General features: G+C 38.6%; 1 protein-coding gene across 11 annotated transcripts in view; it reads left to right on the top strand.

Annotated features, from left to right (window-relative positions):
* NCOA6 (nuclear receptor coactivator 6) overlaps window positions 1–21,988 on the top strand; it is a 104,141-nt gene that overhangs the window by 38,115 nt on the left and 44,038 nt on the right. For 9 of the 11 annotated variants that reach the window (XM_028118605.1, XM_028118602.1, XM_028118601.1 and 6 more), the window contains 4 exons: window positions 226–327; window positions 6,184–6,465; window positions 11,699–11,854; window positions 18,179–18,301. In XM_028118605.1, coding sequence (XP_027974406.1) covers window positions 6,231–6,465; window positions 11,699–11,854; window positions 18,179–18,301 — 514 coding nt within the window. In that variant the 5' untranslated portion in view covers window positions 226–327; window positions 6,184–6,230. Of the gene's footprint in view, window positions 1–225; window positions 328–1,782; window positions 1,856–5,197; window positions 5,216–6,183; window positions 6,466–11,698; window positions 11,855–18,178; window positions 18,302–21,988 lie in introns of those variants that run through there. The other 2 variants (XM_028118603.1, XM_028118606.2) reach the window with 2 other exon arrangements.

The raw sequence follows: 21,988 nt of genomic DNA, 5'->3' as shown, positions 1-21,988 counted from the left end.
TTCCATACTCTTTGAAATGCTTGTTGAATAGTGGTTCAATCTCAAAAAAAAGATATATTTTGTAGACTTAATGAAAACTCTGTCTCAATAGCCTCTGAAGATGTCTAAGTTGACTTGATAACTTGTGATAATTTGCTTTGACTTCTGTTAAAAGATGTCACTTCTGTAGTTTCTAATTTCTATATAATGCTGAAACTTTATTTTCTCTCTTTCATTCTTTTTTAGAATTTTTATTGGCTGCTGCCTTGAAATACCAGCCCTAAAAATGCCAACTTGTTTGGACTTAGAAGATGACCTGGATAAATGATAAAAATTAAAGACATTTTGGTGAGTGGTATCTTACATGAAAGAGTGGTTAAGGCTCAGCTTAATTCCACACAACAGAATGACTCTGTACCAAAGTTACACAGCAAATAAAAAAGTCTTTCCTTCATCGTCTGGCATTTTATCAAAGAGGAAATGGTCCTTCAGCCAGTTAGTGGGAGGCATCAGCATGTTTAATGAAGCCCAAAATTCACTTAAGTTTGAATGCCTTCTGTTCCTCTGGGGTTGAGAGCTTGATCTCTTTTTCTTTCTCTTAGCCCACAGACCTCTCAGGAGGCACATTGTAATTTTTTTTTTTAAGATTTATTTATTTATTTGAGAGAGCGAGAGAGAGAGAGAGAGAGAGAGCGCGCGCGCACGAGTGGGCGGGGCAGAGGGAGAGGGAGAGAGACTCTCAAGCAGACTTCACACTGAGCAAGGAGCCTGATACAGGGCTCAATTTCATGACCCTGAGATCATGACCTGAGGCAAAATCAAGAGTCAGACACAACTGACGGAGCCACCCAGGCATCCTGGCACATCATAACATTTTTTTTTTTTTTAAAGATTTTATTTATTTATCTGACAGAGAGACAACAAGAGAGGGAACACAGGCAGGGGGAGCGGGAGAGGGAGAAGCCGGCTTCCCACTGAGCAGGGAGCCCAGTGTGGGACTCATCCCAGGACCCTGGGACCATGACCCGAGCCAAAGGCAGATGCTTAACTACTGAGCCATCCAGGCCCCGCATCATAATATTTAAATGCTTTTTAAATACCTAGTTTCCTCCAGCGTTATACCAAACCCAGCATAGTTCACCCAGACCTAGCGTTGGACTAGTCAATTAGGTGAGTCATAGAAATTGAAAACTGATGGCTGAGCCTTATGCCTCTATAGCATGTTTCATTTAGCCTGCAGAGTATTTTCCAAAAATGTAAAACTATTTTAAAACCTGGAGATTTCGCTGAATATATGGATTTTAGTCTTTTCTTAAAATTCAGAACATCTACTAGTGCTGGGCCTGCACAATCCTTCCCATCCTTCCAAAAAGAAAGTAATAAGCTGAAGCAGAGTAGTGGCTACTTAATATAGGTGGGTGTGTGAGTTTTCTGTTGCCCAAATCATTCATACAGTATGTGCAAATGCATTTAATATCCAGTGTTCTTCTCTTATTTTTTTCTGCCTGACCCCTGTATGTGAGTTTGTGATTTCTGATGTAGATCGTAGGGTCTTGTCTTTTGTTCACATGGCAGCCAGGTTGATAATCTGAATGGCCTGTGACAATCTTTTCTCATCATTCAGCTACCTGCACCAGTCCTTTCTCTTCAGATTTAAATGTAAATCTGGTGCATATTAGCTGGTTATATGTATAATATATAGGATATATAAATTTATATACTTAACAAGTAATATAAATTTAAACATTTACAAATATATATGTTTAAATATATTTATTTATTTTTAATCCTGTGATTTGGAAGATGTTCATAAGTAAGCTTCTAAGCCTTCCTGATGTCTGATGGAGTTTTACCTTGGAGCAGTACTATGTTGCTGGTATGCTTGCTTTTCTCTTTTCTTTCTTTCTTTTTTTTAAATTTTTATTATGAACAATTTCAAACATTTTAGAAAATTATACTATAAACGAAAATATAATGAACACCTATATACCCATCACCTATGTTTAACCTTTATTAACCTTTTGCCATATTTGCTTAATCTATTTTTCCCTCAATTTTATTTTTTTAAAGATTTTACTTACTTGAGAGAGAAAGTAAGAGAGAGTGAGAGAGCAGGAAAAGGAGCAGAGGGAGAGGGACAAGCAGACTCCCTGCTGAGCACAGAGCCTGACATGGGGCTCAATCCCAGACCCTGAGATCATGATCTGAGCCGAAGTCAGACACGTAACCAATGGAGCCACCTAAGACCCCTCCCTCAATTTTAAAGTAAATTATAAGCATCATGACATTTTACCCGAGTGCTTCAATATGCATCTCTTAAACAGTAAGAATATTGTCCATAACACCATTATTATCACACCTAACAAAACTAGCAGTAATTCCCCAGGGTACCTGGGTGGCTCCGTAAGTTAAGTGTCTGAGTCTTGATTTCAGCTCAGATCATGATCTCAGGTTGTGAGATCAAGCCCTGCGTTAGGCTCTGTGCTCAGCAGAGAGTCTGCTTGAGGTTCTTTCTCTCTCCCTTTCCTTTTGCCTCTCCCCCTGCTCTCTCTCTCTCTCAATAAAATAAATGAATGAATAAATCTTTTTTAAAAATTAGCAGTAATTCCCTAATTCTCCTAAAAATGTGCTTTACATCTTTTTTTTCAAACCAAGACAATAAAGGACCATACACTGCATTTGATTTTTAAGTCTTTCAAATCTCTTTTAACATAGAATAGTTTCACCCACCTTTTTCTTTCATGACCACTGACTTAACTGAAGAGGCCAAGCCAGTTATGCTCTAGAAATCTACCCTCTAGATTTGTCTGAATATTTCCTCATTGTGTTATTTAAGTTATTCCTCTATCTCCTGTACAAAGACTTGTTAGATTCAGTTTAAACATTTTTGGCAGGAATGTTTCATAGGTAATACTGTGCAGTTTGGTCATTGTGTTTGGGTGATGACAGCCAGAGCCTCCCACTGTGAAGTTAGGTTTCCGTTTGCCAAGCAGCAAATCTCTGGCCTGATACTTTAACATCATGTGAATGAATATCCAGTTAGTTCTCTGTCAATTTTTCACATGTTGTTTTGTTCTTATTAATGATCCTTTTCTGAATTACTTTATTAGGGATCACAAAATTGGGATTTTTCTAATGATACTTTTTACATTTAAGTTCGCATTCTTCTATAAAAAAAGAGCTTTCCTTTATCCACTGGAGCTGTTTGGCTATCCTGAAATATTACCCTGAAATGATTTAGTTTGGAAATCTACTTCATTCTGCCTTGGAAAGATAGAATAAATAATATGCTTGCTTTTTAAATTTCTCCTGGATATCACATTTATTCTTAGGTTCTTTATAAAAGATTAAAAGAACTCCAATTAGAAGTGAAACCAGTAGATAATCTGGAAATTTATTATGTGGTGAGTGAGCAAATTCACTGGTGGTTAATCTTAACAAACCCAAAGAGGTAGCACATGGCTCTCTTATAAGTGAGCAAATGAGTTTCAAGCTAGTCAGCTATAATCTGTTGTCTGTCTCCAAGAGCAGGGCCCTGAACTGCATTTCACTTGAAGGTTGGTTAATTACTTTGATTATAAATCTTTTGTTAAAGACTAGATTTTAAGTGGACAGTATGTCGATGAATATGTAGTCTGGAAGAAGCTTCTTTAAAAAGTTTTTGGAGGGGAGGCCAGCAATTTTTTTCACACTGACTTTTCTTTGTTTTTTTGTTTTTTGTGTTTTTTAAAGATTTTATTTATTTATTTGACAGAGACATCGCGAGAGCAGGAACACAAGCAGGGGGAGTGGGAGAGGGAGAAGCAGGCTTCCTGTGGAGCAGGGAGCCCAATGTGGGGCTCAATCCCAGGATCCTGGGATCATGACCTGAGCCGAAGGCAGACGCTTAACGACTGAGCCACCCAGGCGCCCCTTTTCTTTGTTTTTTAAGCATCTGTGTTGTGCCCATAGTGCCTTTAAACTGTTAAGTTTCTGAATTTGGATTAGCTGATTTGTTGTGTCTGCCACTAAATGGTTTTCCAAATCCAGATTTGCCAGACTTCATGGCATGACCAGTGACCTCTTTGGAAGACTATCAAAATCCATGGGTTTTAGTTGGTCTCCTTCTTTCCAGTTAAAGATTCTTTTGGAAACATATCTTAAATTTGAAATCCTCTTCTTGTAGTCATTCCAACTGTGGAATAGCTACTGTATGGCTCCAGTATTTCAGTCTCAGCAATCAGTCTGTTTCCTCATGAGCAGCAGCTTCTAAGCCCTAAAATCTTTTTTATTCTTGTTTATTTACCTCGAAAGTTCTTTAAAATCTGTAAAGTACAGATGGCAGTTGACTAAAGGCATTGGTATTTATAAGGGATTTTCTGAATGCTATTGTTTCTTAACCACCCAAATCACACTATTCCTTTGTAATAGTCACAGTACTAGAAAAGGGTATAATTGCAAAACTGTAAGGTGCTCTGCTCAGATGTAAAAGGGTTTGGCTTTTTTTTTTTTCATATTTACTTAAAACAGGAGTTTTCCCCTAAGATTTTAGCTTAAATTGGTTTTGGGAAAGTGTTTGCTCCTAAGAAGTTTAAGTGACTATTTAAAAAAGAAAAAGAAGAAAGTTAAACAATTTTTAAAAAGTTGATACATTTTGGGGCGCCTGGGTGGCTCAGTCGTTAAGCGTCTGCCTTCGGCTCAGGTCATGATCCCAGGGTCCTGGGATCGAGCCCCACATGGGGCTCCCTGCTCGGCGGGAAGCCTGCTTCTCCCTCTCCCACTCCCCCTGCTTGTGTCCCCTCTCTTGCTGTGTCTCTGTCAAATAAATAAATAAAATCTTTAAAAAAAAAAAGTTGATACATTTTTTTCCATTTGTACTGGTAATAAAACCTATTAGAGCATATTTAGTTTTGCATGTCCCCAATGACTTCTAGCATATTTGGAAAGTAGGAAAAGAAAATTTACCAGTGATCTTACCAACCTAGCACAATCACTCTTTGCATTTTAGTGGATTTCTTTTCAGCCATTTTCTTGCCATTAAAAAATCCATCTTTAAAAAACACATAGTTGTAATTATAGTTTATGTAAGAAATGTTTTTAAATTAGAAGAGTTGTGTGGTGTTCTTATGTTTCCATATCATCCTCACTTAACAGAGATGCTAAAAAATGAATGTTCACTCACTTTTGGGTTAAGAATGTGATCTTCAGTCCCAAAGCTAATGGAGAAAATGGCCACATGGTGTGATCTTTAGTACAGGTACTCTTTGGTAGACAACATAACTGAAAATAGCAGGTAATGTGACTTCTCTAGATCTAAAAGTTAGAAAGTAATTTAGTTCTGTCCTGGACACAGTTCTTTCCCTCCATAAACATGTGTTAACCACTTATTTTCCTTTCCTGAAAGTATTTAAAAATGTTTGTTTTGTTCCTGAATTATTATTTTTAGTCATATCACTATTAATAACCCTTTAAAAGTTATTTTAAAGGGTCCTTAAGACTTGAGGATTTTACGTAGTCCTCTGGATGTTTTTAGTTGGGTCAAGTTGTGCTTTTCAGATTAGAGAAAGAGAATGGCTCTAAAACATTGGCTCCTCTGAAACTTTTGTCGGGACAGGAATAAGGGGAGTCTTGGGGAGCCCCTTGCTCTCTGGGCTCAAAGGCTTATATAAATTAATTCTCAAAATATAACTTGTTTTATTTTTTTGTGATCTCTAGTTCCCTCCTCCCCATTGTATAGGCTTACCAAATGGTAGCCTATGACATAATAGACATAAACATTATAATAAAAGGAACTTTATTAAAAACTGGTAAATTTTTATATCAGGTATTTTTTTAAGATTATTTATTTATTTATTTATTTTTGAGAGAGAGAGAGAGAGAGAGAGCAAGCACAAGCAGGGGGTGGGGGCAGAGGGAGAAGCAGACTCCCCGTTGAGCAGGGAGCCTCATGTGGGACATGATCCCAGGATTTTGGGATCATGACTTGAGCCGAAGGCAGACACCTAACCAACTAAGCCACCCAGGCACCCTATTTCAAATATTTTTAAGAGTTAATTATTACAGAATATCTTAATTAGTTTATCCTCTCTGTAATTTCTTAATTTTTATAGTGTGCCTCTTATTACTTGGCAAATAAATTACAGTTTTCACAGAACAGTGGATTATACATTGTTGATTATATAATTATGCATTGTAATGCCCTTTTTCTATCTTCTTTTTTCAAAGGTTTTCTTATTCTCCATTTGGCATATGCTACTGGAATAATATTCACCATGGTTTTGGATGACCTTCCAAACTTAGAAGACATCTATACTTCCTTGTGTTCATCAACAATGGAAGACTCAGAGATGGATTTTGATTCTGGACTAGAAGATGATGACACAAAAAGTGATAGTATTTTGGAGGATTCCACAATCTTTGTGGCCTTCAAAGGAAATATAGATGATAAAGACTTCAAATGGAAATTGGACACAATATTGGAGAATGTGCCCAATTTATTACACATGGGTAATTTGCTTTAATTATTTTCTTCTTGTTACTCTTTTTTAAAAGTGTTTGCTCTTCTGTGATTATCCTGAGTTTCACAAAGTAAAACTGCTATACTGGATTGAAAGGCTGATTTTAAGTGACATATAACATATTAGTTTCAGATATACAACATACCATTCCATCAATAAATCCAGTTAACATCTGTCACCGTACATAGTTACAATTTTGTTTTCTTGTGATGAGAACTTTTAAGATATACTCTCTTAGCAATTTACAAATATGGAATAAAGTATTATTAATCAGTCACTATGCTGTACATTATATCCCTGCGACACTAACAGGAACTTTGTACCTTTTGACCCCCTTCACCCATTTCACCCACTCCTCTCACACCCCCCAATCTCTGTCAACCACCAGTCTGTTCCCTGTATCTATGAGCTTGGTGTTTTTGTTCTTGTTTTGTTTTGTTTTTAAGATTCCACATGTCAGTGAGATCATACTGTATTTGTCTTTCCTTATTTCACTTAGCATAATGCCCTGAGGGTCCATCCATGTTTGTTTTAAATGGCAAGATTCTTATTTATGGCTGAATAATATTCCATTTTCTATGTATATACCACATTTTCTTTGTTTATTCATCCATCCACAGACACTTAAGTTGTTTCCATATCTTTGCTTTTATAAATAATGCTGCAGTGAACATGGGGGTGCAGATGTCTTATTGAGTTATTGTTTTTGTTTTCTTCAGATAAATATTCAGAAGTAGAATTGCTGGATCATGTGATAGTTTTATTTTTAATTTTTTGAGGAACCTTCATACTATTTTCCACAGTGGCAGCAACAGTTTACATTGTCACCAACAACACACGAGGGTTCCTCTTTTCATCCTCACCAACGCTTGTTTTTTGTTTGTTTGTTTGTCAATAATAGCCATTCTAATAGATACGAGGTGATATCTCATTGTGGTTTTGATTTGCATATCCCTGATGATTAGTGATGTTGATCACCTTCCCTGTACCTGTCGGTCATCTGTATGTATTCTTTGGAAAAAAGTCTATTCAGATCAGCCCATTTTTTAATTGGATTGTTTGGATTTTTGCTATCAAGTTGCCTGATTTCTTTAAATATTTTGGATATTAATTCCTTATCACATACATGATTTGCAGATATTTTCTCCCATTCATTAGGTTGCCTTTTCATTTTGTGAATGGTTTCCTTTGCTCTGAGGAAGCTTTTTAGTTTGATCTGGTTCCAGTTGTTAGTTTTTGTTTTTGTTTCCTTTGCTTTTTTGTGTCCCATTGAAAAAAATTGCCAAGGCCAATGTCAAGGAGCTTACCACCTATGTTTTCTTCTAGTTTTATGGTTTCAGGTCTTACATCAAGTCTTTAATCCATTTTGAGTTAACTTTTGTGTATGGTATAAGATAGTGATCCAGTTTCATTCCTTTGCAAGTGGCTGTCAAGTGGCTGTCTAGTTTTCCCAGTAACACTTATTAAAGAGACTGTCCTCTCCCTATTGTGTATTCTTGGCTCCTTTGTCGTAAATTAATTGATCATATATGTGTGGGTTTATTTCTGGGCTCTCTATTTTGTTCTGTTGATCTGTGTGTGTTTTTATGCCAATATCATACTGTTTTGATTACTATAACTTTTTTTTTTAAGATTTTATTTATTTGAGAGAGAGAGAGACAGCAAGAGAGGGAACACAGCAGAGGGGGTGGGCAAGGGAGAAGCAGGCTTCCCGATGAGCAGGGAGCCTGATGCGGGGCTCCATTTCAGGACCCTGGGATCATGACCTGAGTCGAAGGCAGACACTTAACGACTGAGCCACCCAAGTGCCCCTGATTACTGTAACTTTGTAATACAGCTTGAAATCAGAGAGCTAGAATTTTTTTTTATAGAAATGCTGTTATGTTTCTTTTAACTACATGGAGAAACTGGACATGATAAGGTATTGCTTAACATAGTTCTCTGCTCTAGTGGATAGGAGTTAATTCTTAAGACTCATTTATTGTTTTTAACTCTGTGATCTTCAGTTTTCTTTCCTTCCTTTAATACTGGATCTTGAAGGTCCCTTAAAGCTTAGAAAGATCTTTTACTTTGTGGTTCTACTTAAAATGTATGTGAAATGTGTTTTCTTAAATTTTAGATCAGAGGTTACCAACTGGCAGCCTGTTGGATCCAGCCTGCTACCATATGTTACGGCTCTACTTTAGTTTTGTTTGTGTTTTTTCTTAATGTTTGAATTTCATTGCCGATGCTTTTAAAATTGAAATATTTTACATACAAATCCAGACTTGACGTTGGATTTAGCTCTAAAAATGGAAAGATCTGGGGCACCTGGGTGGCTCAATTGTTAAGCGTCTGCCTTCAGCTCAGGTCATGGTGATCAAGCCCCACATTGGGCTCCCTGCTCGGCGAGAAGCCTGCTTCTCCCTCTCCCACTCCTTTTGTGTTCCCTTTCTAGCTGTGTCTCTCTCTGTCAAATAAATAAATAAAATCTTTTAAAAAATTAAAATAAAAATGGGAAGATCTGATGACATTGAACTCTCTTTCCCTGATAGTGCTGAGGAGCAGCTGCTATTTAGGGCAGGCCCTCATCTCACAGCGCTCCCCTCTGGCCTTTTCATGCATTTAGATTACCTGTCTGGGACTTGTGGGCATTTGTGTTTTTGAACCTTGGTTTAGATGGTGTAAGATAGTGATCCAGTTTCTAGATCCAGGATCTAAACCTGATCCAAGTTTAGATGTTCTGCATCATTTCTGGTTAGCACAGTTACCTACTCTCATCAGACATAGTACAAAGCCTAGGTTGTATCCTTTTCTTTTTTTAAAAAAAGATTTATTTATTTTGTGAGAGAGAGAGCACAGAGGGTGAGGGAGAGGAAGAGAGAATTTCAAGCATATATCATATTACACAGGGACAAGAGTGTCTAATGAGCATGAAACTGTTCATTGCTCTTAATTACCCACATTTTTTCTTGGTTTAAATTGCTTAATCAGGGGCTCTTGGCTGGCTCAGTTGGTAGAGCTTATGACTCTTGATCTCTGGGTTGTGAGTTCAAGCCCCACCGTGGGGTTTTAATTTTACACTAAAAAATAAAATAAAATATAGATAGATTATTTATGGCTTTCAAATAAATTACCAAACCCAGATTTATGATGTTATCACCATATATAAGATTGTATTCTTGGTCCAAAAGTATTTTAAGTCAAATCTTCTCAAGTATGATGGAAGTTAAAAAACTTTTGATAAAATATAACCATGTTATAGACAAGGATTTTTTTTGTAACCATATCACAAATAGATAATACCATAAGCAAATTTGATGTTTGTCTAGACTTTGTATAAGATTCTAGTACTCTTTAGTTTGGCAAGAAGCCCTATAGCATCTGTACTCCGTGGAACTAAGTTCCCTAGCTTCCTGTGTTTTGCTATTTGGAGATGTAAGTGTTATGGAAAGGAAATTGACCTGAGAATCAGGGGTGGATGTTAATGCCATCCATCTCTGATGCTGCTAGGTAACCACAGGATTCTAGGCAGATCACTTAGCCTAGCTTGGCCTCAAGTTTCCTCACCTGTAAAATAGACTTGAACTAAATATTGCCTAATCCTTTCTAAATTTCTGTGATTGTATTATTTCACTGCTTTTAGCAAGTAGTCTCTCTTTTCAACATTAGAACAAGTGAACTCCATGTTTGGATAAGTTCGCTTTCAATGTCAACCAATTTCATAGTGGTTTTGGAGCTGGAAGGGGCTTTAGACAATATGTAGGCACTTTCCTCTATCTGTAGATATATCGGATTTTGACAACACATACGCCTGTGTGACCCATTTTCTTTATATTGAAATGTATAACTGAATAGAGGATACCAAAGACTTAATTTAGCCAAGTTCCTAACAAGAGGGAAAATTATTTTGTCTTGGGTTGTTGAAAAAAATCGTTGTTTTTATCAGCTAACTGGGCCTGGGATTTACTTCCTATCTGTAAAACACAATTACAAGCAACTTTAACCTCCTCAGTTAACTTTTGTATCTTCTTTTAAAAACATGTCTTGAAGTTTGCATTGACTTTGCAAACTTGCTGAAATGAATGTTTTCATATCCTAACTGAAGCTTCATTGTCAAATTATACTGTTTTTCCCTTCAGTGTGCTTCAGTGAAAATTATACTCTTATTTAAAGCAGGAAAAAAATTTTAAATCAAAGATAAAAAAGACTTAAACCCTCCTTAAATTAAGCATTTATAGGACATTAGAAGAAACGATTTCTCCCTGTCTTTATATCTTGCACAGAGATACTTGTTAATATTTAAAAATGAGTATAAACCAGCATAATCTGCATCCCATATTTTTATAGAATTTCACTGAAATTTGAGACTTAAATGTTCTCATGATGCCAGTTCACATACATTGAACTAAGTTCAAAAGTAGACCTTAGTCTATTCATTTAAACTTCTCTCTCTCTTCTCTCTTATAGTCCTCCATCTTACTGCTTTCCATGTATTCAGTGCATGTATCAGGTCCTTTGCTAGGTTTTTGGTATATATTTTCTCATTTAGTACTCACAATCTCATGAAGTAGATTTTTCACGGTTTTAAAGAAGAGAAGGGTGGGGCGCCTGGGTGGCTCAGTTGGTTAAGCGACTGCCTTCGGCTCAGGTCATGATCCTGGAGTCCCGGGATCGAGTCCCACATCGGGCTCCCTGCTCAGCAGGGAGTCTGCTTCTCCCTCTGACCCTCTTCCCTCTCGTGCTTTCTATCTCTCATTCTCTTTCTCTCAAATAAATAAATAAAATCTTTAAAAAAAATATAAAGAAGAGAAGAGTTAGTTTCAAAAAGGTTAAATAGGGGTGTCTGGATGGCTCAGTTGTTGAGCGTCTGCCTTTGGCTCAGGTCATGATCTCAGGGTCCTGGGATCGAGCTCTGCATCGGGCCCCCTGCTTAGTGGGAGGCCTGCTTCTCCCTCTCCCTCTCCCCCTGCTTGTGTTCCCTCTCTTGCTGTGTGTCTCTCTGTCAAATAAATAAAATCCAAAAAAAAAAAAAAAAAGGTTAAATAATCTGGTCATGGCCACTCAGGTGCTAAGTGGTAAAGCTGGGATTAGATTTGAAGTCTAGCTAATGCCAAAGACTAAGCTGTCACAGCTATTCCAAGTCAATGCTCTGTCTTGTTCTTTTGTTTTTGGTTTGTTTGTCCCATGTCTTCTGGTGGCTAAAAGATTACTAATATTATTCGCTTTCTTTCACGACCAAGAATCCAGCAAGCTAAAGGTACAGAAGGTGGAGCCCTGGAACAGTGTGCGTGTGACATTCAACATCCCCCGGGAAGCAGCGGAGCGGCTACGGATCCTGGCTCAGAGCAACAACCAACAGCTTCGGGATCTGGGGATTCTCTCCGTTCAGATTGAAGGTGCCCATCTAGACCCAAATCATAACAACAGTAGAACGTAGCATGATTTTCTGTGCTGCTTTGTCTGTTCCTCTCATGTTTCAGAATGCCAAGTAACTCATGTAACCTGCACTTCACATTGCAGCACCCTAGGATAAAGAGGAATTGAGGCTTCGTCTGGGTCCTGATGCTTCAGCATCCACAGTCTCAGACTCCGTTCCCTTGGCTGATTTTGTCAGTCTGTCAGATTGAGATTTTACTGGCACCCTGACCAGAAACTGATTTGTCTTTTAAAGAATATCTAATTTGATTAGCTTCCTTCTACCAAATAAGCTTTAGTATTTATTTCTTTATTCATCTAACAGAGATTAGGAGGCCTTGAATGGTCCTTTTTGTAGCAGTATTCATTTTTCAAATATTTTGCCAGAGTGGTCTTTTCAAAATGAAAATATGCTACACATGTGCGCGTGTACACACAGCCTAAAACCCCTGCTCTGGCTTGCTGTCGTTCACAGAATAAGGACTAAACTTCTTACCATGACCTCATGGCCTTGTGTGATCTGACCTCTACCTTTCTCATCCAGTCTTAACTCATACACCTCTCCTCCTTGCTGTTTGTTCATGCCTCTCCAGCTTTGTTCTGGCTCCTTGAATTTGCATTTCTTCCTCCTGCCAAGGGCCCTTTGCACTTATGTTTTCTCTATATGGAATGTTGTCCCTTACCATTCCCCCTTCCCTTAGTTAATACCTACTCAGCCTTCGAGTATCAGCTTAAATCTTCTTGAGGGTATAGTTTCTGAACTCCTTGATGAAGTCAGTGTCCTTTATGTGCTCTCACAAAAGTCTTTTTTTTCCCTCCTTACATCATTTATGTAATGCTTTCATTAGAGCAATTATTTGACTATTACTTAATTCTCCCCTAGAATACAAACTCCCAACAGGGCAGAGACCATGTCTGGTTTTGCTCACTGTTGTGTTCTGCTTGCCTGGAACATGTTAGGTTCCTTAGTAAACATATGTTGAATGAAAACAAGGGAAGCACACACATAATAGCACCACTTTGCTTTAGCACTTGGCATACAACGATAAGTATAATATGGTCCTTGCTGTTATGAACTCAAAAGAAGCTCCTGACCTTGGTGAGGGAGACAAACCTGTGAGAGATCTAAGTACCAGGTATGGGGGAGCATAGAGGAGGTTAGAAAGGATTATATGTATTTTGAAAAATGGGGTAAATCCCATCATTTGATAAACAAGGGAATAGTGGTTTAAACAACAATCAGTCTATCATGAAAAATGTTGGATTATCTAAAAGGATCCAGAAAAGTAAAATTAATTCACAGCAATCTATAGGATATAGGATGAACTTAGGAAAACAATTTTTGGCTACAATAAAACTATATAGGCTGTTTATGTTTTACGTTTTTTTTTTTTTTTTAAGAATTTATTTATTGGGACACCTGGGTGGCTCAGTCATTAATCGTCTGCCTTTGGCTCGGGTCGTGATCCCCGGGTCCTGGGATCGAGCCCTGCATCGGGCTCCCTGCTCACCAGGAAGCCTGCTTCTCCCTCTCCCACTCTCAATGCTTGTGTTCCCTCTCTCACTGTGTCTCTCTCTGTCAAATAAATACATAAAATCTTTTAAAAAAATTTGTATTTATTTAGGGGCGCCTGGGTGACTCAGTCGGTTAAGCGTCTGCCTTCAGCTCAGGTCATAGTCCCAGGGTCCTGGGATCAACCCCCACATCGGGCTCCTTATGCAGTGGGAGCCTGCTTTTCCTTCCTTCTGCCTGCCACTCCTCCTGCTTGTGCTTCTGTGCTCTCTCTCTCTCTCTGTCAAATAAATAAAATCTTTAAAAAAAAAAAGAATTTATTTGAGAGAGAGAGTGAGTGAGAGAGAGAGAGAGAGCACAGGTGGGGTGTTGGGGGGATAGGAGAGGCAGAGGGAGAAGCAGACTCCCTGCTGAGCAGAGAGCCCAATGCGGGGCTCAGTCCCAGGACCCTGGGATCATGACCTGAGCTGAAGGCAGACGCTTAACCGACTGAGCCACCCAGGCGCCCCAAAACTCTAAATGTTTTATAGTCTCTGTTACCTATTTACGTGAGTTAAAAGGGCTTTGGAACTTTATGTGGTCGTGTTTTCTACTGGAGAAAGGAAACACCAGTTTCTTCTTTTAATCAGACCTATTTCCTGTAAGTTCTCTTTAAAAGGATAAGGTGCTGGCCTTTATTATAGCCATAAATTAAAGCATAGGTACCATCAAGGAAGTAAAATAGGTAACATATATTTTAAGAAATTATGAAATTCACTTACGGCAATGATTATCCCATTACAGAAGAGAGTTCTTTATTCTTTAACTTTTAGGATATACATGTGTATCCCAGGTGATCTCCTTTTCTCTCTCCACACTCCCTCAGAATTTACGCAGGATTGAAAGTGGCGGCAGCACCTTTGCCTTTGTGAAACTGGTAGCTAGCTTATGTCTTAGTGCATCGTGAGAGGAGGTGTTGCTACCGCCATGGTGTCCGCTACAGGGATGCAGGGAGAGGTGGTTCCCCGACAGCCTGTTTTCCATTGAAGAATACTCTCTGTACCCTTTCTTTCTCGAGTTTGGGCCAGGAAGTTGGGAAGACATCTTTTTTAAGGACATTTTGTGACCCCTCTATTCATTCATGGTGATTTAAAGCAGAGTCTGCAAACTCTTTCTGTAAAGGGCCAGAGAATAAATTTTTTTTGGCTTTGTGGGCCCTCAGATCTCTGTCACAACAATTCCAGTCTGGTTGTAGTGCAAAACAGCCATAAGCGTATGTAAGTGAATAAACATGGATGTGTTCCACTAACACTTTATTTAATTATACAGGCAGCAGGCTAGATTGGGTCCATAGGCCGAGGTTTGCCGACCCCTAATCAGCAAGTTTGGGACCCTGTAGTGTTTTTCCCTTGTGTTTCTTTGATACCAATTAGCTTATATGCAGTTGGCAAATAGGTGAATGATAACACTATAATGTGGAAATTGTGTGTGTTCATATAAAGAAGGCAAGGGAAGCTGGAATAGTGGGAACAGAAGGATGATTACAAGAAAAAAAGAAGACAAACTTAGCTGCTGCATAGGTGGGAGTCCTTTCAGCTCTATATCCAGATAATTAAGAATCAGAATTTATATTCAGATACCTTTCCTCAGAGATGCACCCCCAGACTAGCATGGCTCTTGGCTTGTGACAAGTTTCACTTCCTCCTGTGCCTGCTTTAGTGGCAGCCCCACTGGCTCAGAGCCCTTTGGCCTCTGCATTATTTCAGCACCTGTAACCAGGCATTTCCACTGGAAATGTTTTTGGATATGTTGCCTCCACCAGTTACTGTTTTTACTAGAACTCTAGTTACAAAGCCACATAGGTTGGTCCCAGCAACACTGTTTTTCCCATAAAATCTGTTATTTTCAGTGTGAGATTTTACAGAATGTGGGATTTTCTAGGAATGCATTCATCATACAGAAAAATGCCTGTAATTCTTTGTAAGGTTATAAGTTGACGATTCATAATATATTCACTAAATAGCTAATGAGTGCCTACCATGTATCAGACACCATTCTGTGTCATAAGGATATAATCAGGGTGGCCATATATTAAGGATATAATTAGGGTGGCCATATAATTAATCATCTAAATTGACACTTTTGAGAGTAAAAGGGATGCTATTAACAACTGTCCCCGAACGATAGGTATAAAGGAACTAGGGCAGATTTATGGTTACCCTTGTATGGGGATGGGAAAGGCAGAAAAGAAATCAAGTGAATGAGTAAGTAATTACATGGGATGTGCTTTGAAGAAATAACAAGATGTGATAAGGGTGACCTACCCTTGGATAAGACAATTGGAGAAGGTCTTTGGGGGCCTGTGACACTTAAGTTTACATGAAAATTGGGAAGTTGGCTTACATGAAAAGAGCAGGAGAACTGTTGTAAGCAGAGGGATCAACATGTGCAAAGGCCTTGAGGTGAGAAGCAGCTTTGTGTGCCTAAGAAACTAAAAAAAAAAGCCACTGAGGCTGAATCCTTATTACTGAAGGAGAAAATAGTATAGTTGAAGTTGGAGAGGTAAGCAAGGGCCACATCCGGGCTGTTAAATATGGTAGCCACCAGCCATATGTGGCTGTTGAGCGCTGGACGTGTGGCTAGTTCAAACTGACATGAGCTGTGAGTAAAATACATAGTGGATTTTGAAGACTTAGCACTCCCAAAAAAGAATGTAAAATATTTCATTAACTTTTGTATTAGTTGCATGTTGAAATAATAATACATTAGATGTGCTGGGTTAAATAGGATATTACAATTAATTTCATCTTTTTTTTTAACCTTTTTACTGTGGCTTCTAGAAAATTTAAAATTATATGTGTGGCTCATATTACATTTGTTTTGAACAGCACTGGACTAGATAGATCATTTAAGGCCTTTATATCCTGTTTGGAGGAATTTGGCTTTTATTTCTACAACAGTAGGAAGTAATAGAGCAGTTTGAAGCAGAGAACTGACATGATCTGATGTCCATTTCAAGAATAATCTTTCTGCTTACAGTGTCTTAGCAAGTTTGGTATATTAATAGTTCCTTCCCTTAATTGGAAACCCTCAAGATCTGTAGTCTCTTTTTCTTTCATTCCTGTCTCCCATAGGCAATTTTTTAAAAAGATTTTATTTATTTATTTATTAGAGCATAAGCAGGAGGAGGGGCAGAGGGAGATGGAGAGGGAGAAGCAGGCTCCCCGCTGAGCAGGGAGCCCGATGCGGGACTAGATCCCAGGACCCCAGGACCATGACCTGAGCCAAAGGCAGACACTTAACCCACTGAGCCACCCAGGTGCCCCTCCCGTAGGCAATTTAGAGCATCTTATAGCCCCTGGTAATCGGTGCCTTATTAGTAGGATGTTTATGCCCTATGACCAATCTACCTGCCTGGTTGAAATACTTCATACAGAAAGGTGACTTTATCAGTGACAAGACAGAGGAAACTACTGTGTCCTCATTAGCTTCCTGCTTTATCATCTGGCTCTGTAAACCAGGACCCCACAATATGGAAGGATTACTATCAGTGCAATGCTGCCTTTTGCCTCCTTAGCCACCAGCTAGCTATACTCTGTCTGTCCACTACGTGGTGCTGTCATCCAGAGGAACAAAATATTGGATTAAGTGCAGAAAGTATCCTGAAATTTGTTTCTTTTTATCATTTAACCAAGTAAAATTTAAGTTACCTCTAAGTTTAGAGTTACCTCTAATTAATTAGAACACTTCTAGTGATGTTACCTACCAGGATATTATGAGGTTCCAATGAGATAAAGTCTTGTAAGCGTTAAAAACTGTACAGGGGTGCCTGGGTGGCTCAGTCATTTAAATGTCTGCCTTTGGCTCAGGTCATGATCGGGCTCCCTGCTTATGGGAGAGTCTGCCTCTCCCTATCCCTTCTACTCCCCCCAACCCCCTGCTCGTGCTTGCACTCAATCTCTCCCTCTCACTCTCTCAAATAAATAAAATCTTTTAAAAAAATAAAATAAAAATAACTCTATATAAATGTTGGTCTTATCATTAGATGTTGTAAAAGTAGATTAGTAGCAACCTATCTACTCTTCATTGTATGAATATCTCTAATGGATATCTATTTATATTACAGTTTTTGAAAGGGAAATGATATATTTTTTTAAGATTTTATTTATTTGAGAGAGATAGCAAGAGAGAGCATGAGCAGCGGCAAGGGAGGAGGAGAAGCAGGCTCCCTGCTGAGCAGGGAGCCCAACTCAGGGCTCAATCCCACAACCCCAAGACCATCACCCGAGCCAAAGGCAGACGCCCAACCGACTGAGCCACCCAGGAACCCCCGGAAAATGGTATTTTGTTCACAAATATTTCAGTGTCACTGTACCATCATATGTTCTTTCTCCATTAAACCTAGTCATATCTCTACCTTCTGATTATAAATTCCCAAAAGGTAATTTAGGATTTTGAGAATTTCTGAGAACATTTTCTTCCTTCTCACACACATAGACACACATGCACCCACACACTGAGCTAGTTGGAAATAGATATTCAGAGTTACAAGCTGTCTCCTGACACTATACATCATTAATGATTGCCTGTCTGCTGTATTGTAAGGATTGATTATGTTCTTCTTGTGCTTCTTGTAAGTAAACCTACTCAGATGAAGTTGAAGGAAGACCCATCGTATTGCACTTACCGTTTTTGTGATGGTAAACTTACCATAATTCAAAAACACAGAAAACTAAAGTTCTTGTATACTTATTTTTAAGCAACATTTGCATCTTATTCTGATGGTTTCCTTTTTATAACCTGTCATTTTCAGGGGAAGGTGCTATCAACCTGGCTTTGACTCAGAACCGAAGCCAAGATGTGAGAATGAATGGACCCATGGGAGCTGGAAATTCAGTTAGGATGGAGGCAGCATTTCCCATGGCAGGTGGTCCAGGTGAGATCTCCCACTCAATTATATGACATTTTACTGGTTTGCTTTTTTTCCCTTTATTTGCTAATGTTTGATCATTTGGGTCCTGCAAAATAGGTGGAGATTTCTGGTACATCTCTGTTTTCTGGTTTAGGAAAGCATGATTTAAATCACTCTTAGGATAGAGTCACAGAGCATGGGCTCATGCTTAAAGGTAGATAGATGAGCACTGAGCTGTGCAGCAAACATTTATTGAGTTCTTTTTATAGGACAGGACCTCTGCTAAGTGTTAGAGATAGAAATGAATAAAATATTTTCTACCCTCAGAATGTTTATAACATAATGGAGAATGTAGCTTTTCAACTCACACTTACTCTGAGGCCGAGAATCTGTGAGCTGAGTTCTTGTGTGCTTATGTGGAATCTGAAGAAGTATGTGGAAGAATATGTGTTTTTAGGTATTTAGAATCTGAGAGAGTTATAAATTATTTGCAAACTTTTCCAGTAAAACTGAAATTTCTTCTTTAGAGATTGAGCTCAATATTCTGTGAATCACAAAATGTTAGAATTAAATTGGCTCTCAGGGTGCCTGGGTGGCTCAGTCAGTTAAGCATCTGACTCTTGATTTTAGCTCGGGTCATGATCTCAAGGTTGTGAGTTGAAGCACCCTGCGTGAGGCTCTGCACTGTGCATAGAGCCTGCTTGGGATTCTCTCTCCCTCTGCCCCTCACCCCACTAAAAAAAGAAGAGGAATTGAGTTGGCTCTCATATATTTTATTTTTTATTTTTTGGTTAATCCCAAGCTTTATTTTTTTTTAATCTTTTAATTTTTTAATTCAATTAAAATAGTGTATTACTAGTTTTGGAGGTAGAGGTCAGTGATTGATCAGTCTTACGTAGTACCCAGTACTCATTACATCACGTGCCCTCCTAAATGTCCATCATCCAGTTACCCCATCTTCTATTCCCCTCCCCTCCAGCAACCCTCAGTTTGTTTACGATTAAGAGTCTCTTAGGGTTTGTCTGTCTCTGATTTCATCTTGTTTTATTTTTCCCTCTCTTCCCCTATGCTCCTCTGTTTTGTTTCTTAAATTCTATATATGAGTGAGATCATATGATGATTGTCTTTCTCTGATTGACTTATTTTGGTTAGCATAATACCCTCTAGTTCCATCCATGTTGTTGCAAATGGCAAGATTTCATTTTTTGATGGCTGAGTAATATTCCATTATATATATATACCACATCTTCTTCATCCATTCATCTGTTGATGGGCATCTTGGCTCTTTCCATAGTTTGGCTATTGTGAACATTGCTGCTATAAATATTGGGGAGTTTGGGTAGTTTATATGTCTAGGAATACATCCATTTCTTCCAGATTGCCTAATTTGTTGGCAAACAGTTGCTCATAATATGTTTTTATAATTGTTTGTATTTCTTCAGTGTTGGTTGTGATTTGTCCTCTTTCATTCACGATTTTATTCATTTGGGTCCTCTTTTCTTTTTGATAAATCTGGCCAGGAGTTTATCAATCTAATTAATTCTTTCAGAGAACCAGCTCCTAGTACTGCTTCTTGTTCTCTTTTTTGAGGTGAGTTTTTCCATCTTGTCATTCTTGCAGAAAGTGGTTGCTTTTCTATTTGTAGAGTTGTAGCTATTCTTTTCTTAGATCGCTGGTTGAGTTTGCAAGTGTTCAGAATGATTTAATAGCTATCTAGCTGATTTCCTGGAACCAAACAAAACTAAGGTCTCCTACTCCTCTACCATCTTGGGCTCTCAGTCCCAAACTTTAAATCTGCCTCAGGCCTTGCCATTGGCTCCCTTGCCACCTCTCGAGTTGGCTCTGATTTAAAGCTGAGGAAACTCCAGGGGCGCCTGGGTGGCTCAGTCGGTTAAGCACGACCTTTGGCTCACATCATGATCCCAGGGTCCTGGGATGGAATACTGTGTCGGGCTCCCTGCTCAGCGGGGAGTCTGCTTCTCCCTCTCCCTCTGTCCCTCCCCCCATGCATGCACAAGCTCTCTCACTTTCTCTCTCGAATAAATAAATCATTAAAAAAAAAAGAAGAAGAAGAAGCTGAGGGAAACCCTGGAGCTCACAGAAAGGAAGCAGTTTGCCCAGGGTCAAGTAGCAATAGCCTAGTATCACAGATCTAACTCCCAGTCCAGTGCTCTTTTCACTACACTAGTGGCTTTCAAACTTTTTCTGCTGCAGGACCTTTTATTCAAATAAACCAGAAAAGCACACTGCTGTGGTTAAAGCATAGTAACCACCTGAAACTATACCCAGTCATTCACTTCCCCACTTACCACAGTACCTCTTGAAGAAATACAGCAGGATGGAGAGCATCAATTTATAAAGCCATTGTTCTGAACTGTAGCTGAAGACTTGGCCATATAAAATTGAAACTAGATTTTTATCCTAGCAGTGCCATTTCCTGGTTACCTCAAGCTAGCTATACCTCTCCAAGCAGCAGTTTCTTCACCTAAAAAAATGAAATAAAAATGTCTACAATCTTTTGAGCTCATGCTTGAAGGTGGATGAGCCGTAAACCCTGAAGCTAACATTTACAGAGTTCCTATTATATGTCAGGACCTGTGCTATTGGGCTGTTATGGAATACCACATAGTAGATGTACAGTACCCAGCCTGGTACCTATAGTAGGGGGTCAGTAGTTAGAGTTCTCCACCGAAGTCTGAGCATTTGGTATTGTGGTAGCTTGATGAGAGATAATCAGTGATGCTATTGCCAGTACTAAAGAACCAGAGTGGGAAGAGTCTGGCCAAGTTGCCTATAGTTAGTGAAAGAATAGATCTAGGAAGAGGAGGACCAATAGAGGGAATGGCTGAAATTTTTCCAGAATTGATGAAAGATGTGAGTCCTCAGAAATCCTGAGCAATATAAATAAAAATAAATCAACATTTGACACAAAATTGTAAAACTGTAGAACATGAAAAAACAAAGAGAATGTTAAAAGCAACTCAGAATGAAAGACCAGTTATTTACAAATGACAAGCTATCAGATCATAGCTGATTTCTCAGCAGCAACACTGAAAACCAGGAAACATTGGAACAGTATTTTCAAAGTGATGAGAGAATAATTGACAGCCTAGAATTTTACACCTATTTATACTATAAAGAGTAGTATAAAATAAAGACATTTTCGAAGACACTAAGTGAAGTTACCATTAACAGACTCTTGCTAATTGAACTGCTCAAGAATCTACTTTAGGAAGAAGAAAATTGAATCTAAAATGGAAGAAATAAGGTTTGAGAAGGAATAGTGAGCTAAGTAATTGGTAAACATTGGATAAATCTAAATAAGTATTGGCTCATTTAGCAATAATGATGATCACATGTTTATACTTTGTCAAGTATGTCTGTTGACAAAAGATATAATTAAAATAATAGAGGGGTGCCTGGGTGGCTCAGTCAGTTACGGATCTGCATTTGGCTCAGGTTGTGATTCCCGGGTCCTGGGATCCAGCCCTGCGTTGGGCTCCTTGCTCAGCAGGGTGTCTGCTTCTCCCTCTGCCCCTCCCCTGCTGGTATGTGCTCACACTCTCTCTCTCTCTCTCTCAACTAGTAAAATCTCTTAAAGTAAAAATAAAATAATAGAAACAAATGTGTAACTTATAAGCTCGTAGTGGAGGGGTAGAAAGGAAGGACATGTTGGAAAAAAATCCAATAAAATTCAAGAAAATTAGGAAA

Source organism: Eumetopias jubatus, unplaced genomic scaffold (assembly GCF_037043125.1).
Source record: "Eumetopias jubatus isolate StellerSeaLion01/CBP00866 unplaced genomic scaffold, mEumJub1_p1.0 scaffold_9, whole genome shotgun sequence".
NCBI lineage: Eukaryota > Metazoa > Chordata > Mammalia > Carnivora > Otariidae > Eumetopias > Eumetopias jubatus.
The sequence above is the reverse complement of the archived record's forward strand: the minus strand, read 5'-3'. Positions and strand labels throughout refer to the sequence as shown.